The sequence below is a fragment of the Harpia harpyja genome, chromosome 14 (assembly GCF_026419915.1).
Source record: "Harpia harpyja isolate bHarHar1 chromosome 14, bHarHar1 primary haplotype, whole genome shotgun sequence".
Lineage (NCBI taxonomy): Eukaryota > Metazoa > Chordata > Aves > Accipitriformes > Accipitridae > Harpia > Harpia harpyja.
Window position 1 is genome coordinate 37,269,977 of NC_068953.1, and position 26,076 is coordinate 37,296,052.

At 57.6% G+C, this 26,076-nt stretch overlaps 2 protein-coding genes and 1 long non-coding RNA gene across 5 annotated transcripts; all 3 read right to left on the minus strand.

Annotated features, from left to right (window-relative positions):
- Positions 1–5,113: 5,113 nt before the first annotated feature.
- Positions 5,114–12,402, minus strand: LOC128151183 (uncharacterized). 3 transcript variants are annotated; one of them, XM_052808351.1, is made up of 12 exons: positions 12,329–12,402; positions 9,428–11,987; positions 8,932–8,990; positions 8,497–8,651; positions 7,968–8,071; positions 7,774–7,832; positions 7,362–7,498; positions 7,162–7,286; positions 6,731–6,789; positions 6,192–6,346; positions 5,656–5,765; positions 5,114–5,536 (listed from the first exon to the last, which is right to left on the minus strand). In XM_052808351.1, exons 2-12 carry the CDS (start codon positions 11,972–11,974, stop codon positions 5,384–5,386), a joined length of 3,663 nt encoding a protein of 1,220 aa, XP_052664311.1. In that variant the 5' UTR covers positions 11,975–11,987; positions 12,329–12,402; the 3' UTR covers positions 5,114–5,383. The 3 variants fall into 3 exon arrangements, 2 of the variants coding, with proteins under 2 accessions (XP_052664311.1, XP_052664312.1); XR_008238294.1 differs by lacking the exons at positions 6,192–6,346; positions 12,329–12,402 and having other exon boundaries at positions 5,436–5,536; positions 9,428–12,024; XM_052808352.1 differs by lacking the exons at positions 5,114–5,536; positions 6,192–6,346; positions 12,329–12,402 and having other exon boundaries at positions 5,633–5,765; positions 9,428–12,024.
- Positions 12,403–13,266: 864 nt separating this feature from the next.
- C14H15orf39 (chromosome 14 C15orf39 homolog) lies at positions 13,267–21,382 on the minus strand. Its single transcript, XM_052808353.1, is given in 6 exon segments — positions 13,267–15,116; positions 15,895–16,673; positions 16,675–17,191; positions 17,193–18,325; positions 18,327–19,136; positions 19,258–21,382. Coding segments are annotated over 5 exon segments (3,555 nt in total). The 5' UTR covers positions 19,077–19,136; positions 19,258–21,382; the 3' UTR covers positions 13,267–14,740.
- A 1,503-nt stretch (positions 21,383–22,885) lies between these two features.
- On the minus strand, positions 22,886–24,448 carry LOC128151185 (uncharacterized). Its single transcript, XR_008238295.1, has 2 exons — positions 24,344–24,448; positions 22,886–23,653 (listed from the first exon to the last, which is right to left on the minus strand). It is a non-coding gene; the product is annotated as an uncharacterized LOC128151185 (long non-coding RNA).
- Positions 24,449–26,076: the final 1,628 nt, after the last annotated feature.

Genomic DNA, 26,076 nt, shown 5'->3' on the forward strand with positions numbered 1-26,076 from the left:
GCCTGCATCCCAAAGGAACAACTAGGATATCTTTGTGAAAATGCGGTAATTGAAAACAAAGATCTGTGCTTAGAGACAGAGGACAGTACATGTACTTTTGGGATGCTTCCCTCAGGACATGCTCAATCACAGGTATATTATGTAGGGAAAGGATGTGCCTGTATAAGGACTAGTTGTGCTAATGTTAGTATTGATACTTGTGAAGAAGAAACAAATGGAACTAACTTTTGTGTTTGTAATTTTACCAAAATATGAGGTTGTGATTTTAACTATTCTGTTCCTATAACCACCTCTCAGTTGATCTCTGACAGTTAGATACTGTACAAGGATGTACCTAAACTACAGATCGGAATGGACATTAATGTCCTTAAGAAAATGCTTTCCCATCCAGACATTGAACCGCTGTTAAAGAAGGTGAAAGAAACTTCTAATTGAACATTATGGCAAGTCCAGCACGATACTCTGGAAATAAAGAACATCATCACAACCATCGAGAAAACCGGGGAACACCACTGGTGGGACATTTTTCTAAACACATCATTAAAATCTCCGACCGCTGCACAGTTTTTCAACTTCCTAGTGCATCCTGTGCTAATGCTGATTCTTGTAGCCCTACTGTTGACTATTCTCAACCTTTGGATGTGGTGGAAAATACGGACTGTTGCTCAACAAGTACATGTATTATGGACTGCAAACGAGGTTTTGCAAAAGAATTTGCAATAGCTTAAAGAAAAGGGGGAGGGTTGAATTAAGGAATGGAGTTGAGTATGGCTTGAAGGTTTGCTTGACATAACTAGGCCAGTCTTAGCATGAGTATGAGTGTTAAAGAATTCTCAGTCATGGGTTTCTCTAGGTTTGCTTTATTAACAACTCAGAGTTGGGCCACCACCGCAGTGAATGGCAACCTTCCAAAAATTTCTCAGTCTTATATACCTTTTTACCACCCGTTATCCCAGTCTAAAGTCTTTGTAATGTTCCAGTGGATCTCGGTTCCCATGTCGTTACTATTCATCATCGTCTTATCTCATCAATTCTTCTTTTGTTCTGTCCGGTCATCATCCTGTGGGTTTCAAAGTCCGTCTTGGGTCAGTCATCTTCTCATCCCCTTTACTTTGAAGTCTCGTACCTACACAATCCTGAAAAAAACCTCTCTGGTTGTTCCATTAACTATTTCCCATTTATCTTTGTACGTTCTACGTATTTTAATCACTCCCCAGCTATGCACCTGTATCTTGCTGATTTTTCATCTTTTGTTTGGTCTGTCTCTACTGATTAGCTTGACTGGGTTTTAGTCCGGTCCTGGATTGGGGCTATACAGGGGGGCAGGCTGCGAACGCTGTTCATGGCCTGTTGAGCAGCTCTGTTGCCATTAATAACCTTAACCCATTCTATATTAATATCTAACAGTCTTATAGTCCTAAATTTTCTGAAATCTTCTACAGTGAGTTAGCAAATACTGTGAGTTCTTGGGGTTTGGTTTGGTTTTTTGTTTTTTTTTTTAAGATGTTTTAGCTTGGCTAGCCATAAACAGGGGCCTACCCCTCTGCAGGGGTATGGTATGCTGCCTTTAGGCACGTATGCCTTGCTATCTAGGAAACCATAAAACTAGTTACAATAGACAAAATAGAGCACTAAAGTTTTGTAACCACAAACTGCTTGTTTATCAGGGATTAACCACAAAATGTATGGAATGTTTGATAAAAATGCTATATAAGTTTGACTGAAATTTTACCTGGACAGAGGTGCGTTTTGTAGGGTGCAGACCCTACGCTCTCCCCACCGGTGAAAATAAAGGTGCTTTGGCTTACAGTCCCTCTACGAGTCGATTCCTTTGAATCAGGGGGAGCAGCCGGGCAGGGGAGCGGGGAACCACCACCGAATGACCCCCCCACCTCCCCGGGAAAGCTCGGTTCCTGCTGAGAGCGGCACGGCAGGCAGACAGCAGCCCGCAGCAGGATCCGGCTTCCCTCTCTGGTCCCCAAGGTTTAGGGGAGGCAGAAGCTGCTCCATGGCCTTGTCTCCCTCCAAGGAGTGCCTGCTGAGGAGGAGGAAGAGGAGGAAGAGCATGAGGAGGGGTTTGCTCCTGCAGGAGAGCTGATGGAAGCACCCTGCCCTCGTTTCACCTTCTCAGCATCTTTCCACAAGGAGGGGGACAGCCACGTTAAAGTTGATCCCAAAGCTCAGGGCTGGGGGGATGGAGGAGGAGGAGGAGGAGGAGGAAGGCACAGGAAGGAGCCCAGAGCCTGTGGCATCGCGACGGCTTTCCCGGGCACTGGGCCGGAGCAGGGGTCCAACGCCGGCTGGGTCACCCGGCAGCAAGGTGACACAGCGGTGGCATCTGAAGTACCGGCACCCAACAAAACTCAGTGGGTCTCGGGCTGCGGCGGGGACCGGGCGAGGGGGACGCTGCGGGTGGGAGCTCGGGGACGCTGCGGGGTTCAAGGGCATCGGGCAGGGACCCGGCGGCTGCTGCCAGCCCCCGGCCGTTCACCCCAGCAACCTCCAACTGCCAAACCGCCCCATCGTGTCATTTCTAGATGGACCAGGGTATATTTTTTTTTTCCCCCTGCCTCGTTCTTCATCGGTATGGTTTGTTTTTTTCCAGGCTGACTCGCACACTCGCTTGGCCCGTTTGTTGGCGTGCAAGCCAGCATGGGCAGGATGCAAGAACAACCGCAAAACCGCGGATGAAAGGCAAAGAGTAAATTTATTTTCATTACCTCACCAACCAGGGGATCCCCGGAGCAGCGCCCAGGCAGAGGCACACAAGCGAGGATGCAGGCATCGCAGAGCTCGGTCCGTGCTGAAGGATCACCAAACCTGATGTTTTCACCTGTATTTCAGGAGTTCGCAGAGACGTAGTTTACCACCATGCCTTGATCTTTCCCACGGCAGGGCAGGAATCTCAAGCACGTTCGATAGGTGCCTCTGAGTCTATCTCAGACCGATGTTATCTGAACACAGATGTTCTACTTGTCAAACGCACAGGACAAAACGATTAGTACGATACATGTGTTTTTTTACACCCCAGCTGCAAGTCCCTTGAGCACATTCACAATCATCCGTTATTTTCCCACCGTTGGGATTGCCCCTGTTTTGGCGCTTTCACGGCTGCAGGTCAGGTGGTTCCCGCCTGTGCCTTTGGGTAAGAGTCACTTCTAGAAAGCCAGCCTTTAAAGAGACTTCTATAGAATCGCTTCCTTTTTTCTCCTCTTAAGTACAGCAGAAGCCGGCTGGTCAGGCTTTGGGTTACGCTTATTACTCTTCACTCACGCACTGGGGTTAGGTGACATCCAAGAGAGGAGGTGAGTCAGTTCCGAGGAAGTTCTCGGCCCTTGCTTCGCAAAGCCAGCCCTACAGATTTGAATTAACACGCAGCGGTGGTAGCAGCTTCTTTGTGCCTTCCAGCACCTCAGCTCTGATTTTCTCAAGGTTTGGGGATGCAGCAGGTTTTTCCCCTCCCTGAGGAATTTGCTGCTTGTGGGTCATTTCCAGGCAGGAGCTGGCAGGGGAGGGTGGGAGCTGAGGAGCACTAAGTGCATTCCTGTTAAAGAATTTTTAGTCATGAGTTTCTCTAGGTTTGCTTTATTAACAACTCAGAGTTGGGCCACTACCGCAGTGAATGGCAACCTTCCAAAAATTTCTCAGTCTTATATACCTTTTTACCACCTATTATCCCAGTCCAAAGTCTTTGTAATGTTCCACTTGATCTCGGTTCCCATGTCATTACTATTCATCACCATCTTATCTCATCAATTCTTGTGTCCTGGTTCTTCTGAAGTTAGAGGTCGTAGGCAGAAGGTCTCCGGTCACCACAATCACTTATCTTCTTACACATCAAAGATCACCTTTGAATTTCTGAAAATCACTCAGGCTATTCTATTAATTTATCTTGCTCTAAAGTTAATCACTTACTCTTATGTCTTAGGTCTAAGATGTATGATCCTTCTTCTGTTGATTCAGCTTGACTGGGTTTTAAGCCAGCCACCATGAGGGCTACACATGGGACAAATGAGCAGCTTATGCATATTGTTTTAGAATGCAGGTGCATTCTATTAATCACATCAAAAGCAATCTCTAATCATTAGTTATATGTCTAATATGACTAGTCTTAGAAACAATGAGGGTTAAGCGTTGTTCCCTTTACAGTTCCTCGTTTTGCAGAGCACAGGGAAGGGTTAGTTTTAGCTCCTTTCCCCCTTTGAAAGGAGCAGGGGAGCTCAGCACGTCCCAGCCAGCAGCATCCAGTCTCCCTACTCCCAGGGGACCAGCCCTCATGGGGTGCAAGCAGAGACAAGCACCCTCAGAGCAGGATGGGGTGAGCCCTGCCCCTTGCCTGGGCTGCAGAGAGGCTTTCCCCACCTGCTTTGGAGGACCACAGGACTGGATGACCTTTCATTAGAGAGTGTAAAAAAAAAAAAAAAAAAAAGCAACTGAAATCCCTTTTTGAAGCGAGCATCTGTATGCAGAGCCTGCTTTCTGCCTCTGCACAGAGCACAGTCCCACACATTGAGGAAAAGCATGCAGCAGAAAGGGAAAAAAACAAGCTTTTGGGTGGAAAAAACCCCCACGCTTTGCCTGGTAGTTAAGTAGGCAGCAATAACAGCCCCCATCATAGGGTGCTTTGCCTGTTGGGGTGAAGGGGAGCGCTCAGTGCAGAGCGGGGAAGGGCTGCTTTCCCCAGGAGCAGCCCAGCACTCAATCCCCCCACCCCCTTTTAAACAAACTAACAATACTGAGCAGTTAATCAAGAGCTGGAGAGGACCAAGCTCAGCTTATCGATACCAGTTAGACCAGCAGCACACAGCTTGAGGTGCTCAAAGCCAGGTTTGGCCAGGAAGAATGTGCAGCTCTTAAGCAAGCCTGGGTATAGAGTATAAGCCACACAGTGCCTGGTAGCTGCCCATTACAGCTCCTAGCCCAGGGCAGGGCTGCCCTCCCAGGCAGGAGGAGCAGCAACAGAGACCATTCACAGCTAGGTTTGACATTCTATAAACAGTTTATTAAAGTTCAACATACAAAGTTATTCCTTTATACACCTGAGCCCTCATCCTTCTCAGGGAGGGTTCGGCAGCTGCAGCATGATGAGCATCATCTGAACATCTCTCCCTCTTCAGGCTCCCCCCGATCAGCTGCATCTTCTCATCAAGCAGCACTGTTTTGCAAGCTTGTTTGAGCATCCTCAGGGGCCTGCGGGTGAGAGGGGGACAAGTCACCATGCCCACCTCCAGCAAGGGCAGGGAGCGAAGTCTCCTTCCCTCCAGCCCCCCAGGGGTTTCTCCAACTCCTGGCATTGCCCAGGACCATCACCAGGTACAACAGGGACCTGTGACCTGCAGGAACACCAGCTGTGCTTCAAAGCTCCAGCTCCAAGGCACAGAAACTAATTCCAGGGAGCGTAGAGGCCACTCGCCTGTTCAGAGGGTGACCAGATCCCTCGGTTATCCATTTCCAGGGTTTGGGTCCTTGCTTCAGAGTAGCTTCTGTCCCAGAGGGCTGCCACATCCCACCAGCTGAACATCCTGGTCCTCAGACACTAGGGAAGAGAGCATGGAAGCTGCAGCCACGCCTGGCCCCATGCTGGTCCTCTGCTCTGTGCTCCCCTCGCACAGGGACCAGGACTGCTTTGCCCCAGCAGACAGACATCGCCCTTACCACCAGCACGATGACCAGAGCAGTAATGATGCAGAGGCCGCACACGATGACGATAGCCACGCCATACTCAGGAAAGCCTGGTTGGGGCAGGGGAGGCTGCAGAGTGTCCTCTGGAGCAGAGCACAGCAGTTAGGACAGCCTGCAGGACACAGGGGCTCTACCTCGCAAGGCAGCAGCCACCCACTCTCCTTTGGGAGACGAGAGGTGATATATAGGATGCCAACATACATCCATTTGACACCCTCCATGCTCTTTCCAGGTAACCCTTCCCTCCTGTCCTATGCCAGCCTGCAGCAGGTGGGTCTGTCTCCATCCCCCCCCGAGGCTGCGCAGAGGGATAGGGCATGGTTGTTCCTAGAATTGTACTTCCAGATCAACCATTGCAAGCTGGTCACCTTACCAGGCAAGGCATCTCACCTTCCCTTTGCATAAGGGATCCAGATCTAGTTGGTTGTGGATCTAGTCTGCTCACACTGCAGGCATGGAGCCACAAGCTGATGAAACCTGTATACCCGTACCCCAAAAGGGAAGCTTACCTCCCACAGCAAGAGAGTATGGGTCCACCTGGAAGTCTGAACCAGCCAAAGTCTTGTTTGGCCTAATTGAGAGCACGAGTGCCTCCAAAACTTCCAGGCTGGTTGGAGCAGGGTGCTGGAAGACCACGTCCCCATGGCAGATCAAGGAGCCAGGCCTGTGGACAAGGTTGGGAAGAGCTCCAGCAGCTGCCGGTCCCATCATGACCCTGCAGCCATATGCTGGGCTGTGGCCATGGGCACAGCCAGACTCCCAGCTGGTTTTGCTCAGAGGGGCCCCAGGAGGATGTCTCTGCACCTAGGGAAGCATTGGTTTTGCATCTGCTCTTTGGATGGAAGGGCCATCCCTGGGGGTCCAGCAAGTCACTCCTGAGACAGTGGGTAGATGCTTGACCTCAGCTGCCTGCTGCAAATCCTTCTGTGGCTGAGACGATACACTCGACAGCCATGACCTGTTGGTTGATGGTCACAGGGAGACCTCCCTGGCTCTGTACACCCCTGCCCCTCCCTTCTGCCCCAGCAGACCCTCTGCTCCCACTCACAGGAATCCTCTTATCACCACTTGCAGGAAGCTCCTGTGGTCCCTCACGGCTCTCGCCACCTGGAAGAGAAGTTTTGCTCAGCTCCCTGACAGCCTTTGGGGCGTTTCACTCAGCCAGACCACCATTTCCACAGCCATGATGGAACTGGGACAGCCACTACTGCAGGGACGCAGGGCGGCTGCAGTTCTGCAGCACCTCCAGGTCCCTGGCTGCATCGTGGTGGCCTGAACCACTGAAGCACCATCAGCAGAGAGAAAACATGCTGCTGCTAGAGCCTCGGTGCCTGCCTCCAGCAGGTAGCAGCCATGGCACTGGAGTTGAGGGTCTGGTTTGGACAACCCCAAAGCAGTCCCCCGTCCTCCAGTGGTCCTCAGCCTCCTTTGCTCAGCACCCTGGGAGGACCCTGGCCCCCTCCCACCAGCCATGCCTACCACATCCTCAAGGTCTCTGGTGAGCTCCTGGTGCTCTATAGCAAGTGGATCCAGAAGGTCCTCACTGAAGCGTCTGTTGGTGATGAGGAAGGAGACCGGGTAAACCCGTAGGTGAAGCCTGGCTCCTGAAGAGGCGAGACATGAGTGCTAGGTCAGCAGAGCTGGCAGCGAGCCCTACCACACACAGGGACTGTCCTTACCCTCCACCGAGAGGGAGGTCAGGTCCACGGAGCAGGTTGCCAGAGCTGTCAAGGCCTGCAGAACCTCTGCAACGTCGGCATGGATGACTGTGTCAAGGTAGAGGTCTCCAGCAATCTCCAGGTCCCCACCGAGGTTTCTAAGGGGAGAGAAGGGCTCTAAGCAAGGCAGGAGAGCTGGGACCAGGCTCACCAAGCACACCCTTGCTGGTTTTTTTTTTTTTTCAGCAGCTCATGACTACTCAGCCCAGGGAAGGTGCTCAGTTGCAGTATTTGCCACCAGCTGCACACCACCCTTCCAGGTTTCCTAGTGCAGCACAACTCAGCCTCTCCACCTTTGCAGCTGCAGAACGCACCAGAGGTAGCAAAGGTAACTTAACGAAGAGCTTTGGAGAAGGGTAGTTGCATCCCATACCTGAGCTGGGCAACAGTGAAGTTCCTCACACGGTAGAGGGCATCGAGAGACTGAGTCACCTAGATGAAGAGGAGACAACAGCTCACACCCTGCCCCTGCTTTAGGGCACATTATCCCACTGGGCAGGCAGTGCAGCAGCCAGCACCCGTTTTCGCAGCATCATCCTTTGGAAGAGCCACCAAGGCTTGCCATACCTTGCTGATCAGCCTCTCCAGGGAGTTTGTCCTGCTGCTCCCAAGCTGGAGGGCAGTGAGAGAGATGGACAGCTTCTCCGGCTCCAGGCTCTCCAAGTTGAAGCCTGAAAGGGTTCAGAAGGCAGTTATGCCCATACCTGTTCCTCCACCTTCCCTGGGAGATATCAGTCAGCCTTGAGTTCATCCTCTGCCACACACTGAAAGCAGAAGCCAGCAGGGCAGCTGAAGGAAGATGAATACCTTTTGTGGTGGGAAGGGCTTGGTATCTACCACCTCCCAGGACAGGAGAAGCAGGTCAAGGAGGGGAAGGCAGAGACTTTAGCAGAAGCACTGGACCACACAGGTCCAACTGCTGCAGATGTGGTGTCCAGCATCCTTCACGCTAAAGGGTTTTGCGTGGGTCAGGAGAAGGAATGCTAAGTGAAGGTGAAGGCTGAAATCCAAGCTGGGGAGGTTTTGGCTTTGATAGAGGTATAGGAAGGACACTTGACAGCAGCAGCTCTGCTGTGGGAAGATCTCCACAGCTTACCACTGGACTGGACAGATTGTGGCTCCAGTTGCCAGCTGAAGATGCTCCTTCCCTTGCTTGCCTCCGTGACGACCGTCCGGATGAGGTGGGAGTTGGTGGGAGCAGGAGCATCCCCCCTGAACAGAGCTTCCCCTCGCACAACCACCGAGCCGTTCCTGGGAAGGAGATGAGATGATGGGCAGCCCACCTCCCCTTTGGTAGAAGCTTTAGAGCCCCATCATCCTCACATTAACACCCCACCCAAAGAGAGGTCTCAGGTGGCTTTATCTGGAGCTTCAGACACTTTCGACCAAGGATTCCTTGGGATGATGACCCTGGGGAGGGAGCATAGGCCCTCACAAGACCCGTCTGGAGCATTTTGCTGGGCAAACCCTTCCCTCCAAGCCAAACACACCCCTCTCCATCTGTTGCCCCAGGGCAGAGCCGCATACTCACATAAACTCAAGGACATTTGCCTGCAGGAAGGTCTCATAGGTGGACAGCATTTGATTTAGCTGGAAGAAAGAAGCACCTGTTAATTGAGAAGCTTTGTACCAGGAGGTGTGCGATAAATACAGAGGGAAGTCAGCATAATCTGCCCAGGGTACACCAGGTCTCTGGGGATGGTCATGGCTGAACTGGCATACCCAGGGCTCCCATCAGCCTGGAACCAGCACCCGGGAGGGAATACCCCAACACCAACATGGTGTGTAATGGCCCTGTTAGCTGCTGGAGGCAAGGGGAGTCCAGTCCCGCCTCAAACCAAGCACCCCAGTCCAGCTCTGCCGGGGCTTTGCTTGTCTCCACCATGCCTAGGTAGGTGATAGACCAAGCCAGGGCTGATGCAGCCCGCAGGCTCCTCACCCCAGCAGGGCTTGCTGCAGTAGCTTCTGAGCTGCAACCCCTACACCCATAAATACCAATATCTCCACCAACCAGCTCCTGCGCTCACCATCAGCCTCACTTCTTCCTCCAGCTCCCTGTAGCTCTCCGAAGCCCTGCTGCTCAGAGCCTCGGCATAAGCGATGCCCAAGAGCCGGAACCGCAAAGGCAGCACGTGCGCAGGCAGAGGCTGTGCAGGAGAGGGGAGCCCGGGGGGGTGGGATGCAGGGGGCTTTGCCCCTGAGGACCCAGGTTTGCCCATCGTCATCAGCTCAGCTGGGGTGAAGGTCTCTCTGGCAGCTGCAGGGAGATGCTGGGAGGTGACAGAGTGACGGGACACAGACTGAACATCAAGGGTCACTCCTGATGGTGCAGCGAGGGTCCAAGAGCTGGGCAGGGAGCCGGCTGCACGCACAGCTCCGGTGGAAGTCAGCAGGTAGGATGGAGATGGCAAGGTTGTGGTGCCGGTGTGGTGCACGGCCTCAGAGCAACGCCCCGGAGCAGGGTTCTTGGAGCTGGGAAGAGGCACAGAGCCTGGGCTGGCATGGGTGGGCCCTGGAGGTCCTGCTGGAGCAGCGGTGGCTCCTACCGATGCTGTCCGGGGCTCACTGTGCCCGGCTTCTTCTGCCACAGCCACCGGTCCAGGCAGCACAGTCATCTCTGCCACCTTCATGGCCTGGCATCGGCTTGCAGTGGGTCCATCCTCAGATGCTGTCACAAGGGACGGATCCAGATGCAGAGATGGCCTCTGGGTACGTGACCCCAGGGAGAAGCCATGTGTCACACCTGCAGCTCTTGGAGAAGGGGAAGCCACCATAACAGCTCCATCCTCATAGGAGGCTTTGGTCGCTCCAGGTTCTGGGACGGTATCAGAGGCTGCCGAGCTCAGCCCCGTCACAGGGGGACCTCCAGCGCTGGGGGCCCTGGTCCGAGCAGGGGAAGGGTGGGCTTCAGTGGATGTCAGCAGAGTCTGCCTTGCAGGGGGGGAAGACCGATCACTTGGTCTCCCTGAGGTGACAGCAGGTCCCCCGGACTCCGCTGTAGGAAGGAAGGGAGCCAGCGCTTGTGGGTGGTTGACATCTTGAGCCAATGCAGCACTGGGAAGTGATGCCAAGACAGTGGCCAGAAGTCCAGACCCATTTTCTGGGACCTTGGCCAAGACGGTGTCCACCAGCAGAGCAGCTTTGCCATGCGGGAAGGTGCCAGCAGGCCGTGTGTCCCAGAGCACCTCGGGTGTCACAGCAGAGGTTACCCACACAGCGCCAGTATGCGTTTCGCTCGAGCTGGATGTCCTTTCTGTTGGCAGAGCTGAGGGCAGCCCTGGAAGGGGCACTGGGTGAGGAACAGCAGTGCAGTCCTCACCCATACCAAGGTCAGGCAGGCCAGGGCTTGGTCTCTCCGCTTTCTTCTGCCCATCATGGCTCCTCATCGTGGCTTTGGCAACTAAAGCTCCATGCTGGACATCAGAGAAGCCACTGGCTGCAGACTCATCAGATGCAGGCATGCTGCTGGGAGCCTGCGCTGCTGTCACAACTCTGGCCCAAAAAGGCAAATTCCCGGCTGTGGCCACAGCAGGAGGCTTAGAGCTTGAAGCCAGGCTGAGATCTGCTCTGTGGGTCCAACGGTCAGGGGATGCCCCAAGGGCCAGCATTTGGTCACCTCCAGGCTGGTCGGCTCTGCCGTGGCTCTGGGAGGGAGTACCTGTCAGCACCCATGCTGACCCTGCACGTGCTGGGGCATCAGATGGGCCGTGAGCCCCCCCAGCAGCCCCCTCAGGTGAGACCAGCTGGGTGGGCACCACCTCCAGCAACGCAGCCCCTGCAGACCCCCGGGGCTCTGCCATGCCCGCTAGCTGCCCGATGCCACGGGCCAAGGTCACGGCAGGCACCGGCGTCACATCGCGGGAGCCTGGTCCCGTGCCACGGGGGCTTCCTAGAGCAAGGTGATGCTGGAAGACAGGACTGGGGTCGCCTGTGGTCTGGAGGAGCCGAGCTGAGGTAGCAGGGACCCCTGTGCCAAGCCACCGCGCAGGGGACAGTGTCACAGCCGCTCTCGTGCCCATCCTGAGCCCTTTTGCGTCCCTGGATCCATGCTGCCGCTCTGGTGAGGTCCGAGCCGTCGAGGGAGAGGCAGCAGCTGCTGTCGGCATCCCTGGACTCCATCCCTCAGCATCTGTACCACGGGTCACGTCTCCTTTCACCCCCAGGAAGCAACCTGGGGTACCTGCAGAGTCCGTCGGCACGCTCCCACGCCACCGCATTGCCGGTTCGTTGAGCAGGTCCCCACGTGTGGCCACCAGATCATCACCTGTCCCTGGCTGGGAGGCTGGCGAGCCTGGCCGAGCACGGGAAGGAGGCAGGGAGCCCGGGGGGGGCCGGGGCAGAGCAGCCAGAGACCCCAGGCTGTATGGGAGAGCAGTGGCAAACAGGCAGACGGCCAGCACCAGGAAGGCTTTGCACCACAGCCCGCTGGCAGCGGCAGCTATGCAGGTGGTAGAACTCGGGGCCGTGGCCACGGCCCCTTCCCTCTCACCACAGAGCATCATTTTCAGCCGTAGGGCACCAATGTCCCTGGAGTCCGGGGGTCCTGCCCCTCGGCTCTGCCTGGGAGAGGCCATGGGGAGAGCCTAGCTGTGGAGAGATACAGCAGGAGCTTTAGGCTGGGTCCCTCCAACCTTTATCCCCCCCAGCCCAGTGACAGTGGCTGGCCCACCCCCAGAGCATCCCACGCACCAGAGCCAAGGACAGAAGGCCCCTTATCAAAACATCTCCCTGGTCTCCAGCAGCACCAAGCAGCTGCTCCGGCTCAGGAAAATTTGTGCCAAGCCTCAGCATCCCTCAGGAGAAGCCAGGGAGGCTCCCGATGCAAAGCAGGGCTGTAACCAGCCTCAGACATCACATCGAACCTCCACCTCGCCCCAGGCAACCTCACCAGGGACAGCAAGGCTTTCCAATCCACCAGCACCCCTTACCTGATAGCACAAACAGAGAGCACCAAGCTGCTCCCCAGTCCTGTGCTTTTATCTCATTTCCCAGGGGCCGGGGGGGGGGGGGGGGGGGGGGGGGGGGGGGGGGGGGGGGGGGGGCGTGTCTCCATTCCAGCTGCTCCCAATTAACACACAATCTCATTTGCACTCCTGCAGGTGAAGCTCTTTCCTGGCTGGAGGGGTCCCAGCTTCCCTCTGCTCCTCATTAAACCCTTAGCAGATGAAGGAGTGTTTGTGCCTGTTCCTTCAGGTAGGTTGTTCCCCAAGCACTGGCCCCAAATGCCACAGATGCTCCTCAAAATGCCCTGTTTGGGGGGTGGGGAGTCATGGCAGTGCTGTTTCCCTGCCAGGCTCAAGTAATTTGGGCTGGAAAATGTGGTTTGGAGTGCTTGGCTCTTGCAACCGGGCAGATTTCGTGCTTCTCATGGAGGCTCGCAAGGGGTAGGGTGTCTCAGGGGTCCCCGCTGAATCAGCCCGGGGTGCATCACCCCAGCAGCAGGCAGAAGAGTGCTGGGGACCAGTGCCATCCCTGCTGCACCCCACAGCTCTTCTGCCCAGGTTCCGACGCACAGACACCTCTGCCAGCACCTTCCTCGTGGGCTGTCATCTGGGGGGCTCCGGACGTACCCCTCACAGGTGCTGGGATGTGTTCCCTTACCGATGGGTGACTCGCAGGGGTTCCCTGCACCCCCGGGCATCCCCGGCAGGTCGGATGCTGGATCCAGCCCTCCGATGATGGCGAGGCACATCGCTCGTGGCTTGTTGCGGGGAGAAGCAGGCAAGCGCATTGGATGGGGGTGCCCAAACCTGTTGCTTGGTCTGCCCAGCCGGCCAGGACATGCTGGGCACTGATTTGGGACCGGCCGTGTCCCCAGAAAGGTCCCATCGTGCCCATGCTGGCAAGCAGAGACCGAAGCACGGTGTGTTTGGAAACGAGCCAAACCCTTTTAATCAGGCAAGGCACCTCTTAAAATTCATATTCTTACAAAATATTAAATAAAGTGAAGGAACTTTCTTCCCTGGAACCTTATATATATATATAAAAATTACAATATTATTAACAAACACTGCTTTCCAAATTGCTTTACAATGCTATGCACAAACATGGCATGGCAAGGGAGAGTAAGGAGAACAGCAGCGTCCCCCCTTCCCCGACCCCCACATGGCCAGTACATCCCAGTCGAAAACCAGAAAGGCACCCACAGAAAACATGGCAGCGGCAGCCGCCGCCTCCCCAGGCCAGCAAACACACCTTTTGGCTAAAAAGAGTCTATGGTATGGTTTGGGTAGGGTTTTTTTTTCTTTTTTTTCCCCTCCGTTTTCTTAGTTTAAAATAAATATTTTCTGTAGTGAAATGAAAAATAATAATAATCCTCATTTTATTCCTCCACGCCCTGCATCAGCTGGAGAAACACCTGAGTGTCGAGTTTGTAAGGCCTCTGCTGTGTACCGCTGCTGCAGACCGGGCGAGGGAAAGTCCGTCCGTCCTCGGCTGCTGGCATTCCTCCTGGGGTGCCCATCAACCTTTCGGCGCCCGCGGGATGGAAAGGATCTCTCCTTCCAAGGTCTCGCAGCATCGCTCCCCTCTCCTGCCCCTCCGGTCACACCAGGGTCGCCATGTCTCCATCAAGGTCATCCCCAAATGTGCATCTCCCATGTTCTCCTTTGGGACATCTGGGTTCTGTGTTGTAAAGTGGTTTGGTTTTCTTTAACAGTCTTTAAATCTTTCTTGCAGCCTTTTTCAGCTATGATTGGGACTGACACTCTCAGCCTGAACAGCTCACTCCCGCCGCCTTGGTCCAGCACGGTAAACAGGTGAAACCGTGAGTTTAAATAAAAAGACAAGTATAAATTACTTTTTTTTTTAAAAAAAACACCACATAACCTGAAGGCAGCAGCTCCTTATAAAGGTAAATTCATAACATTTTTAAAATGTCTTCATTTAAAACAACCAAAAAGTCAGTCCGGTGACTACAGAAGTTGCGATTCCCTTGACCCTTAACGTTGCCTTAAGTCTCCGTAGCACTTCAAAGATTAAAAACCAGGAGGAAGGTATGTTTAGCGGGAACGGCATGTATAAAGCAGAAGAGGTGAGTTAGAGGAGAGAGGAGGGGATGTGGTGAATCATCCCTGCAGTAGCCAGCCTTTCTCCAAGGCTGAGAACGCTGGTGTGGCCATTTCCATACTGCTCTTGCGGGTACAAACACTGCTTCAGCCCTCCAGCTCTGCTGGAACTCCAGCCCTTCCCTCCCAGTTCACTGGCTGCAGCCTGGCTGGTTGTGGATGGAGGTGGGAGATGCGCTAAAAGACGATGCATTAGAAGAAATGCAGCTCCAGCTGCTGCGAGGGGCTCGAGCCCATCCCCATGGGCCAGGGTACCATACCAGCCATCCCTGCTCATGGCCCTGGACCATGCGTCCCTGTCACTGTTTTCCACCCCGAGCATCGTCCTCGGAGGGTCCCCGCGGGTACCGATGGCCTCCAGGCACCAGCGTCCCGGCAGGATCTGTCCCCATCCTCAGGCGCAGCCGCCCCGCCAGTGAGAGCCGAGCATCTCCCTGCAGGTCTGCTGGTGACGGCCTCCTTCATCTTGGCAGCCGTGTCGCTGCCGGGAGAGGACCCTGCTCTGGGGACGAGGGGGACCTTCCTTTTCCCATCCTCACGGGCATGCGGTTCAGCTGTTGCCCTTGGCACGTTGCTTCGTGCGTCCTTTTTCTTCATGCTATCCGTGGCTATTGCTTTGCCATCAGCTTTCAGCGCCTCCACACCAGGGCTACCTGGGAGAGGAAAGAGTGGTTACCGAAGGCAGGGTCCCAAATAATCCCCCCCCCAGCCACAAACCCCCGCTCCAGCCCAGCCCAGGCAGCGGAGCCGCTCGTGTTCACCTCCCCAGCCAGCCCAAGCTCCCCGTCGTCACGGTAAATACACACAAATATACATACACCTTCACAAAACTACATAGAAATCCTATAAATACATATAAATGCACACGCAAGAAGAGTTACCTACTTGGAGGGATGCTGGCCAGCCTGCGAGTTCGAACCTGTAAGAAATAAAGCTGTCAGCAATGGCCTCGAGCGGCAGCAAAAGGGCGTCCGGACAGGGAGGGGTGGTGGGACTGTCACCGGTGGGATGGGACAGCCGTGGGTGGCAGGTCCGGCACGCGGCACGCACGCTGCCCCAATCCCAGCGTGTTCCTCAGCTGCCCGGCCCCACTGCGCTTGGAGGGGGAGAGGTGGCCTGGAGGTGACCGTCACCTCCTCGCTATCTCCGGGATGACTTTTCTCACCCGGGCAGGCACGGACAAACCCCCCAGCTCCACCCACCCGCCGCCAGGTCCAGCTTTCTCCCTCCACAACCCACGGAGAAAAGCTAAATATTCTGCTCTGCAGAACCCTCGGTAGGACAAGGATGCCGAAGGACCGTGGAAGCGGTGGACGCTCCCACCGAACAGCAGCATCTGGGAGGCAGATGCAGCTGGAGCTTCCCTTGGAAGAGTCCCGGGGACCCACTGGTGTGACAGCAGCCCTCCAGGAGAGATGCCGGGCTACCTACCGAGCTGCTGCCTGATGGAGTTGTGCCAGTGGAGGTTCAGCAGGTCCGGGTAGATGTCGGGGAGCTGCTTGAGCGCGAGGAGCTTCAGCATGCGGGAGGTGCAGCTCTTCAGCTCCAGGTCCCGCAAGTGCCTCTCCTCCGAGAGCGTGGTGGGGCGCAGCTCCACCTTGTGCTCCTGCAGGACTTGGTCAACGGAGGCCCCAGGAAGCTTGGGGAAGAGCTTCTTCTTCACCACGTGGATGGGGATGAAGACGGCCCCTGCCCGGACTACGTGGGGGAAAGGACACTTGCGAGCGAACATGAAGGTCTGCAGCTGAGAGAGCAGGTTGGCGAGGAGAGCGGCCACGTCCTGGAAAGCCAGCCAGATCTCCTTGCCTTTGGTGACCTTCTGAGGTTCGGGGATCCTGGAGCCGTTCTTGGGTTTGGAGGGGGATTTGGGCATCTCACCCAGCTCCTCCACCAGCTCTGCCTTCTTCAACCACTCCTGCAGGAGCTCTGGGGAGGACTTGGACACCGAGCACGAAATAACATCGCAGAGCCAGGTGTGCAGGGTGGTGAAATACTGATCGGCGGAGGTCTGCGGGTCCAGGGCCTCCAGCTGCCCGGAAAGCGAGACGTTCTCCTCTCCCGTGGCTTGGGGGGCTTCGGGCAGCGGGGGCTGCTGCGGGTCCGGGCGAGCCTCCTGCAGAGCGGAGGTGCTGGGCTGGGGACCGGGCTGCGGGGCCGGGGGGCTGCTGGCCGGCGGGGAGGTGGGGGGGGTCCGCGGAGGTGGGCTGGGGATGCTGCTGGGGGGGGGGCGGCGGCGGTGGCGGGCTCAGCTGGGGGGCGCAGGGGCTGCCGGCCTGCCGGGGGGGCACGGCGCCGGGCAGGAGGGAGCGCAGGATCTTGTATTTTTTGAACATGAAGGTGGCCGAGCTCTGGAAGTTGCTCTTGTCCCCAGAGGCCACCTCGAGCAGCAAGGGCAGCGCCTGGGGCTTGGCCCCCTCTTCCACCCCCACCTCCCCCCCAGGACCCTCTTTCTCCTCCTCCACCTCCTCCTCGTCCGGCGTCCCCTCCGCACGGCTGACGGGTCCCCGGGTCTCCCCGGCTTGCTTTCTCTTCAAGCTGAGGTCCAGCACCATGTCCTCGGGGGCCGGCTGCCCACTCCCCACCCCATCAGGGCTGCCCTCCTGAGACCCTGGGTCTCGGAGCACAAGCCTTGGCTCTTCGGGGACCCTTCTGTAACAGCTTTCCCCTGGGCTCTGGACCGCACCGCTGCCCGTCTTCAGCCCCCAGCTGGCCACCGACCCCGCGGGGCAGCAGGCTGGACATCACCAAAACGTCTCTGAGGGCAGAGGGCTCCCGGCTGCCCCCCATGTTTTGGGGTGGGGTGTCCCCCCGCAGATGGTCCCTGCAGAAGGGGACCGGGGCTGAGCCCTCGGTCCCCTCCAGGTAGTCTCGGTAAGGTGCCAGGCTGAAGACGTTGTTGATCACCGGCATGGGTGGGGAGGAAGAAGAAACCTCGCTGTCCCTCGGGTCTTTCAGTCCCTGCGGGGGGGAGGCGGGCGGAGAAAGGGGGACAAGCTCTTTGGCTGCATCCTTGACCTTGCAGGCATCTCCCTTCCCTACGATGATGGGAGCTGGAGGTCCCCCATGGGGGGTCTCCTGGGGGGCCGGGCTGGCCCTCCTCCTCCCCGGGTAAGGGGGCTCCTGCTCCCCCTGGCTGGGTTTCACCCAGCCCCCTTCTCCTTTGAAAAACATCTCTGCGAGCCCCCCGGAGCCCCCGGGCACCTTCTCTGGGGCACAGATGGGTTGGAAAGCACCATCGTGCCTCACTGCCACTCGCTGCTGGGGACTTTCCACCCGGTGCCACTCGCAGCCCGGCTCCATGCCGGCAAAAGAGGTACCGAATACGGTCACGTCGCCGGGGCTGAAGGCAAAGCCGGGGCCCGGCACGTAGCCAGCTCGCCGCGGCGGCTCGGCGTCCCTCGGCAGCACCACCGACTTGGCGGGTGGCGATGCCGCCGCGCCGGTGCCGGCCGCCCTCGGCACGTAGGTGTCCAAGGGGCTGGGAAAGTAGCTCCTTGGGGCTTGAGGCTTAAGGTAAGAGCCGGGAAAGGGCTCCCCGCTTCCCGCAAAGCCGAAACCTTTGTAGGCGCCAGGCAGGGCGCTGGGCTGTGCCTCCATGGTGGGAGCCGGGGGGTGGTAGAGGAGGGCAGCTTTATGGAGGGGCAGCGGGTAGTGGGTGTGCGGGTAGCACACCGGCGGTCTTTCCCGGTACACCGGGCTGGCGGTGGGTGGCTGGAGCTTGGCCCAGGGGTCCGGGCTGAGGCTGGAGGCCTCGGGCACCTTCCTCTGGCTGTGGGTGGTAGGGCAGCTGGCTTCCAGGAAGGGGTTGCCGGGGGGGCCCCTGTATTTCTCAAAGGCGGCATAGTAGGGGGAGAAGGCGACGGGGGAGCCCACCTTCTCCTTGGCGGGCAGCGCCAGGCTGGGGTGCAGCGGTGGGAGGCCAGGGTTGGAGCGGGGACCCCTCTTGTGCAGCCCGGTGCCGCCGCGGGGCTCTCCAGGGTGGAGAGGGTGGCTGGCAGGGGCGGCAGCGGGCAGAGCCCAGTCTGCATCCCCCGGTCTCTGCCGCAGGCTCTCCGCCCGGGGGTCCCAGCGGCAGAGCCATCCTGGGGTCCATAAAGCACGCAGGGGCTCTGTACACCGGCTTGGGGACAGCCAGGGGGGCCGCCTTGTTCACCACCACCGGCTTCTTCACCGGGAAGGGGTGTCCCGGAGCTGGCGGCGGGCTGGACCACTTCTCCCTCACCATCAGCGGCTCCCGCGTTGGACGGTCCTTGGCCTTTTCGGCGCCCGGGGGCTGCAGCCCGGTCCCCGGGCCCTCGGGTCGGTACAGCAGGCAGCTCACCAGCGGCCCCTCCGCCGGCACGGGCTGGCTGCCGGCACCGGTGCCATAGTGCAGGTAGGCGGTCGCCGGGCTCCAGCGTGCCAGGGGCTGCTCGGGGCCATCGGGGCTTTGCAGCGGGCAGGCGAAGTAGGAGCCCTTGTAGTTGAAATGGTTTTCGGAGCTGGGGTTGGGCACGGGGCTGGATTTGCAAAGGCCAGCGGGGAAGCTGGCGGCGGGCTCCGTTTCCAGCCGAGGTAGCTTGTTGAAAATCGTGGGGTCCAGAGACTCCAAATGCCGTTTCGAGGCCATTTATACCTTGCTGCCGGTGTCCCGACCAGGACGTGCGATGGGAGAGGTGAGCTGGCCTTTCTGAATGGGGGAGAGAGAGACAAAATAAATCGTGAGCAAAGCAAGTCCCCATGGCAAGCACTCAGCCTGTGGTGGAATGGCACGGCGTGACAGGGTCCGCCGAGAGCTCCCCAAAAGTCACCTTGCCCACGCCCTGGCTGGAGAAAGCATGTTGGTTCTAACGTGCAGCTTTTCCTTATTCGTGCTCAACATCACGCTGGAAGGCTAAAGGAGAGGGGATCTGTGGGAAGCCCTGCTCGTCTCACAGTCGGCCTCTGCCAAGGGCAACAGGCACTCGCTTCCCTTCTCCCATCCTCCCGGCACCTGGCAGAGATCCTAAAAAAAGCCAGCCCACCCCAACTGAGAAGCAACATTTGATCCTCAGCGTGGAAGCTAGGGATCCGGTCAGGCGCTCCCCTCCCTCGGTGCTGGCTGGGGCAGCCCTGCACTAAGCCAGGATGGGAGCCTGAAGCCGGCGGGGGAGGATCCTGGTAGGCTGGCTGAGCATTCCTCCCTTCGTCTCCTTGGAAAAGCCCTGAAAAGCTCTCGCTGCTTTGCTTTCAAAGCCCCAGCGAGGGTCTGTTGCAGGCAGCAGGGAGCAAAGCCGGGTCGGCTCAGATGAAGGTGAAATTCCAAGCTAATTTGAGACTTTTCCCCCAAGGCAGCAGCCTGCAGCTCAGGGGGACCTTCTTCCTTATGGTCTCGTCTGATTTTGGGCTGGTGCTGAGGTGGGACCTGGGTGCTGGTCTGCAGTGTCAGGCGGTGCATGCCAGCAGGTGGAGCTGGCAGACCGTCCCAGCATCTCTCAGCCTTCCCGGGCATCACCCCGCATCCCCTGAGCAGTGCAAGTATCGCCCCAGTATCTCCTGGCATCACCCAGCATCCTCCCAGTACTGCCCAGCATCTCCTGAGCATCCCACTGAGACACTTGCGCATTGCTTGGGCCCCAAGAGCATCACTGGACCTTCATCCAGTATTCCCCCAGCATCACCTAAGCATCGTGTACATCACCCAAGAGAGCCCCAAGACGCGCCTGAGCATTGCTGGACCACGGTTCAGCATCCTCCCAGCACGGCCAAACATCACCCAGCATCTCCCAAGTATGGCCAAACATCACCCAGCATCTCCCAAGCACGGCCAAATGTCACCCAGCATCCTCCCAGCATGGCCATACGTCACCCAGCATCCTCCCAGCATGGCCATACGTCACCCAGCATCCTCCCAGCATGATCAAACATCACCCAGCATCTCCCAAGCATGACCAAACATCACCCAGCATCTTTCTAGCATGCCCAAACGTCACCCAGCATCCTCCCGGCATGGCCAAATGTCACCCAGCATCCTCCCAGCATGGCCATACGTCACCCAGCATCCTCCCAGCATGGCCAAACGTCACCCAGCATCCTCCCGGCATGGCCAAACATCACCCAGCATCCTCCCAGCATGGCCATACATCACCCAGCGTCCCCTAAGCCCATGGATGGACTTCCTGCAGTAGGATCTCGTGTCTGTTCTTCACCCCCCCGTGGTTTTTTTTCTTTTTGTGGCAAAAATTAGCAGAGAAGCAAAGAAGGAAATGGAGGAAGAGAGCGTGGAGATAAGATAAAAGCCTTGCCCGCAGAAGGGGAAAGGGAGCAGATAACTGGGGAGACTTGCAAGGGTAGATAAGAGACCCGAGCGCGGTGGCTCTGCTCTGCAGCACGGCCGGAGTCCAGAGCCGAGCCGCACGCAGCCCGCTCTGGCAAGCCGCACGCTACACCCTGCCAGCTTTCCCTGCCGTGCAGGCAGAGCCCTGCCAGACCCCTTACAGGCAGAAACAGGGCTCACAGGTCCACCGGCCACCCAGCCGTGGGTGCGGGTGCCCCTGCCCAGCTGCAGCTCTGCCCAAAACAGCAGTTCTGGCATGACTGAGCGGGCTGCACCCCTCTGCCGTTCCTTCGCGTTGGGTTTCTTTCCCAACCTTCACCCATTTCTCGCTTTCCAGGGAGGATGCTTCTTCCCCGGACTCCTCTGAAAACTTCTTTGGAGTGTCAACGCTTCCCCGTGGTCAAGAAAGAAGCTCGTCTCCCCACTTGCACGCTCAGAAGCAGCTCCCCAAAGAAAGGGGTCATGGGGCGACCGCATCATTTCCAACAGCTTTATCCTCAGGAGCCTCCGGGCAATTTCCGAGACGTCCAGTACCAATTAAATTTGCCATCCCTTAGATCCAGGGAAAATGCTCCCTTCAAATTGAAAAAGATTGGAGAAAACCCCAAAACCCTGCTTTCCACACGAGACCTTGGCCCAAGGCAGGAGGTCGACCCGCACGGTGCCTCCTCGCCCCGGCGCGTTGCTGCAGGCTCCTCCATCACCACATGCTGCCTGGGATATTTTAGGGGCCCGTCCCCAGGAGAAGTCGGCTGCACGTTGCCACGTGTCCCCCCCCAAAACGAGCCGCAGGCTCTCCTTACACCCCGATTGGGAGGATGTGAAGCGGGAGGGCAGGCCGGAGATCCCAAACTGGGTTATTTTCCTTTCCAGCCGACCGCTGTCCCCCCGCACCGGCGGCCTGAGAGGGTTTTTTTGGGGGAGGGTGGTGTTTAAATCCATCTCCCCGAGAGATACTGCGTGGGAGGGAGAAGCAGGCATGGGATCCCTTCCACGCGGGTGACGATGCTTGGGGTGGACAAGTTGGGACAGAAACCCGGGATCTTGTGACTTCCGACATTTCCCCACTGCTTTTTCCCCCCTTCCCTGAAACGCGCTGATCTACAAAACCCGCGGCGCCGGGGACGTTGTGCAACCGGCCCTGCCGTCACCGCGGGACCAGGTTACGCCGCCGGGCACATCGGCAGCGCCGACGCAATCGCCCCGTTTCCAAACCGCCTGCAATCACGGCAGCGGAGACCCCTCTTTAGGAGGGGAGGAAGGAAAAGGCCTCGTAACGCCATTACAAGGAGACCTTTCCCCTCGGGAACACCCCAACCCCTTCCCACCAATTCCGTGGGAAAGCGGGCGGCCAGCTCCGACTTCCAGCCTTGCTGGAGGGATGCAGAACAGAGCAAGTCATCCCACTGCGGTGGCCGGAGCCAGGCACTTGGATTCTCTGACGTCTGATAGGGGTTGAACTCATTAACCTCATTAGGGTGAGGGCGCTAATGGGCTCCCTCTTTCTATGAAATACACTGGGGCTTTGCCCCGGCTGCCGCCGTCCTGACACCTGCGCCATTTCAGACCCAAGAAAACAGCTCTGCTTTCGCTGTCACCATCAGCCCTTCCCCTCTGGGACTATCCCCTTGCAGCCGGTGCGGCGATGCCCTCCTTCTTTTCCCCCAGCCACGGGAGAGCTGCCGGGGCCGGGGGCCGCAGGGAGGAGAGGGGCACGTGGGAATCGGGGCTGGGGGGACGCCTGGGCGAACGCTAACACGTGTGGCCAGTGCTTGCGATACCAAAACCTCACAGCTGGGGAAAGCAGTGGGTGGATTCAACACAAGCGATTTATTCCCCTTTTCTTTTTTTTTTTTTTTTTTAATTTTTTTTTCCCCTCCTTCTTCTTTGCAGGGGTTTTTCCCAGAAGTGGCTGCTTGGCCAGGATGGAGAAGAGTAAAACCAAATAAAAAGGAGCACGTGCCGCCCCGCCGCGTGCGAGCAAAACCTCCCCGCTCAGCGCTCATGGGCCACGGCCAGCTTTATCCGCCACGTTTCGGATGTCGAAAGGGCACGGGAGGGCTCCCGTGCCCCCTCCGCCGGGGTTCCTTGGCCTACCGATGCTGCTGGGGATGGCTCAGACGTCTCTTTTTGCTCCGACGGCTCCGAACAAGCGTGGCCGTGTCTGTTATCGCCGGGGCAGTCAGGCACAGCACACGGCTCCCCGGCATTTCCTCCCCAGGATGCGATGCCCGAACGCGGCAGTAATAAGCGGGAGCTTCTCATCACAGCCTCCCGCCTCCTCCATCGCCACGTGACGTGAAGAAACAGCCGCCAACTCCCAGGCAGCCCGCAGGAATCAAGAAATAAAACCCCAAATCTCCCAAGCCCGCTGGCGTCGGGCATCCCCAGCCAGCCCACAGTCCCCCCCACACCCCGAGACACCCCGCCGGGGTCCTGTGGCGGAGGGCCGCTAACGGAGGGGACTTTCCCCGTGTCACCCCAAAGCGAGTGGACGGCTCCCCCGGTAAGAGGGTGGTTTCCCATCCGGCTGCAACGCGGGTTTCACAATCGCGGGGACTCTGGGTCCCTGCCGAGGAGGTCACCTTTCCCATCTCGCCGGTGGGTTTGGATGCGATCGCTGGCGAGGCTCCCCCCGTTGAGGTCATTAGGGGGGGCAAACAAGAGGCCTCAGCGGTCCCAGCTCCCTCATTTCATACCTTATCCCTCTTCAAAAAAGTTTGCAGCTCCTGAGCTTTTCCCAGGTAGGCAAAAGCCCAGCCAGAGCCTTCACCGGGACCAAGCCAGCTGCTTTTTAAGAGAGTATCCTCACCCAGCACGGGCAGCAAGCCGTTGCTTGTATTGCAGATTAGGTTGTTGTTCCTGAAAAAGCCCCAGCAATAGTCACTTTTCTAAAAAAAACTTAATTAAGCCCGTAGCAGCCACCAGATGGGCAGAGCGACGGCCTCCAGACCGACATCTGAATATTTAGGGGATTAAACCCCCTCCGATACGCAGGTCCAAACGCACCGATCCAACTCCGACCCGTCGGCGTCACGTCCCAGGTTGGCCACGGTCAGGCACGGACCTGGCGAGGGCTGGACGGCCGCCGTCCGTCCTTCTGTCCCCTCCGCTCCGCCGCGACCACGACATTTGCGGGGGCGATGCTATCGCGAGCCCCTCAAATAACCCTCGGCGGGTTTACGCTCTGGCGGGGAGGCGGGGGGGGGGGAGGCCGAAGGCGCTCGAACCGAAGTGTCCATAAATGGGTAAAAACCCTGGAAGCGGAGCCTGAAGCCCGTTCTTCCCAGCATCGCCCAACGAGAACCAGCTGAGCTGCAGGCAACCCTTAAGATGGGGTACAGCAAAGCCGGGGGGGGGGGGGGAACCCTCCTGGGGCGCATACCCCCGGCCGGGAGCTCTGCCCATCGAGGGGAACTCAAAGGCAAGCGGGGGACGTTGCGGTCGGGGGTCCCAGACACACACACACACACACACACACAGCCCCCCCCTCCCCGGTCCCGGCTGCCGCCCCGCATCCCTCCGGCTCCGCGGGCAACCCGGGCGGGGGGGGGGGGGGTCGGCTCCGGCCCCGCACTCACCTGCGGCGACGGCGCGGTGCCTCCCCCGGAGCATCTCTACGGGGTCGGACGGGGGGCTCGGCGGCGGGGGGGGGCCTGCTGCCGCTGCCCCGCTCGGCCGGCAGCCTGCATTGTGCGGAGGAAGTGGGAGGAGGAGGAGGAGGAGGGAGGAGGAGGAGGGAGGGCTGGGTGTGAGTGTGGGCCGGCCGGAGGAGGGGACGGGACGGGACGGGACGGGACGGGACGGGACGGGATGGGATGGGATGGACAGCCCGCCACATGTGCGCTGAGCCTGTCGGGGCTCTGCCCCGCTCTGCCCGGCGCGGGGACTCTCGGTACAGTAAAATCCCCTCCCCCCGCGTTAGGGGGAACCCCCCCAGCGGGGAGCCCGTGTTATGGAAGGGTCCCCGTTGCAGCAAGCCCCCCGTTATGGAGGAGTGGCTCTATGGGGAGCCTACGCTGGGGGGGAGCCCCGTTAAGGGGAGCCCCCCATTGTACGGAGCCCCCATTAGGGAAAAGCCACCATGGCAGGCAGTCCCTGTTAAAGAGGAGCCCCCGTTACAGGGAGACCCCCCCTTTCAGAGGAGCCCCTGCACAGGAATGCCCCCCCCCCACCCCGGGATGGGGGGCTGGATGCAGGCGCAGGGCCCGGGTCTGGCCGGACAGGAGTCTGTCCATCCGCACACAAGCGCTTTTCCCATCTCACATGTAGGGACAGAGGGAAGCTGAAGCTGAGGGATCCACCGACGGTTTGGGGATGGTTTCCTAGCCCCCCTCACGGTCACCCCCCCACCCCAAAGAAAAGACTCTCCTCCTGGATTTAAGCCCGCCCCGCCCCCCGCCGCCCAGGGGACACCCACCCACACAGCACAAGGGGTCAAGCCCCAAGCCTCTCTGCCAGCATTAACGTTTAGCATTTATCCAAGGAGTTGCATCTGAAAAGGTCCACACAAACCTTCCCCAACTAATAATTAACCCTCATAAAAGGCCCATAAGTACGATTAACCCAATGACACAGATGCTACAAGATTAAGTGAGTTGCCCAAGGCCATAGAGTGAAGCGGTGGCAGAGGCCCAGCTCCCACAGGGCGTGAGAAATAAAGATTTCTACTTTTCGAATAGCTTTTTCTTCCACTATAGTCCAAGTTGCTCCTTGCGCAGCATGGGGGGTGCCTCAAAACACCATAATCTGAGCATGGTTTTATTGGAAACCAAAACCTCCGAGCATCTTCAGATGGCAGGTGGCAGGAAAAAGGGGAGGAAAATGGTTCCCTTGGAGGTTTCCCAAGAGAATGAGCTTTACATTTACTCAACATAAAGGCAACGTAATGATTATTGATGGGGAGTTGGCTATCTGGGTTGTTTCGGGAAGGGATCTACCTCAGCCCCAGCTCACCGAGACGTTTGAAGCCACTCACGCTCTTTTTGGCCCCAGTTCAGCACAGGGCTTAGGAATGTGCCTAATGATTAATGCAGGTGATTAAGGACCGTACTGAACAAAGACCGAGAAGCCAGTGTTTGAATTCTCCTCTCCTTGGCCTCACAACCATTCTTTTTCCCTTATGGCATTTTTTAATTTATAGCAGTTTTGTGGCAGCAGCAGTTGATTCCTGCAAAGAAAATAAGTAGCTGGGAGGAGCCAGCTCTGAATTTCCAGTCCCTCAGCTCTGATGTTTACACACGATTGCTTTGTCTGGAGTTCATTGATCATGTGCTGCTGTAATATTTTCTTTGGTCAAACTGTAATGCAATTA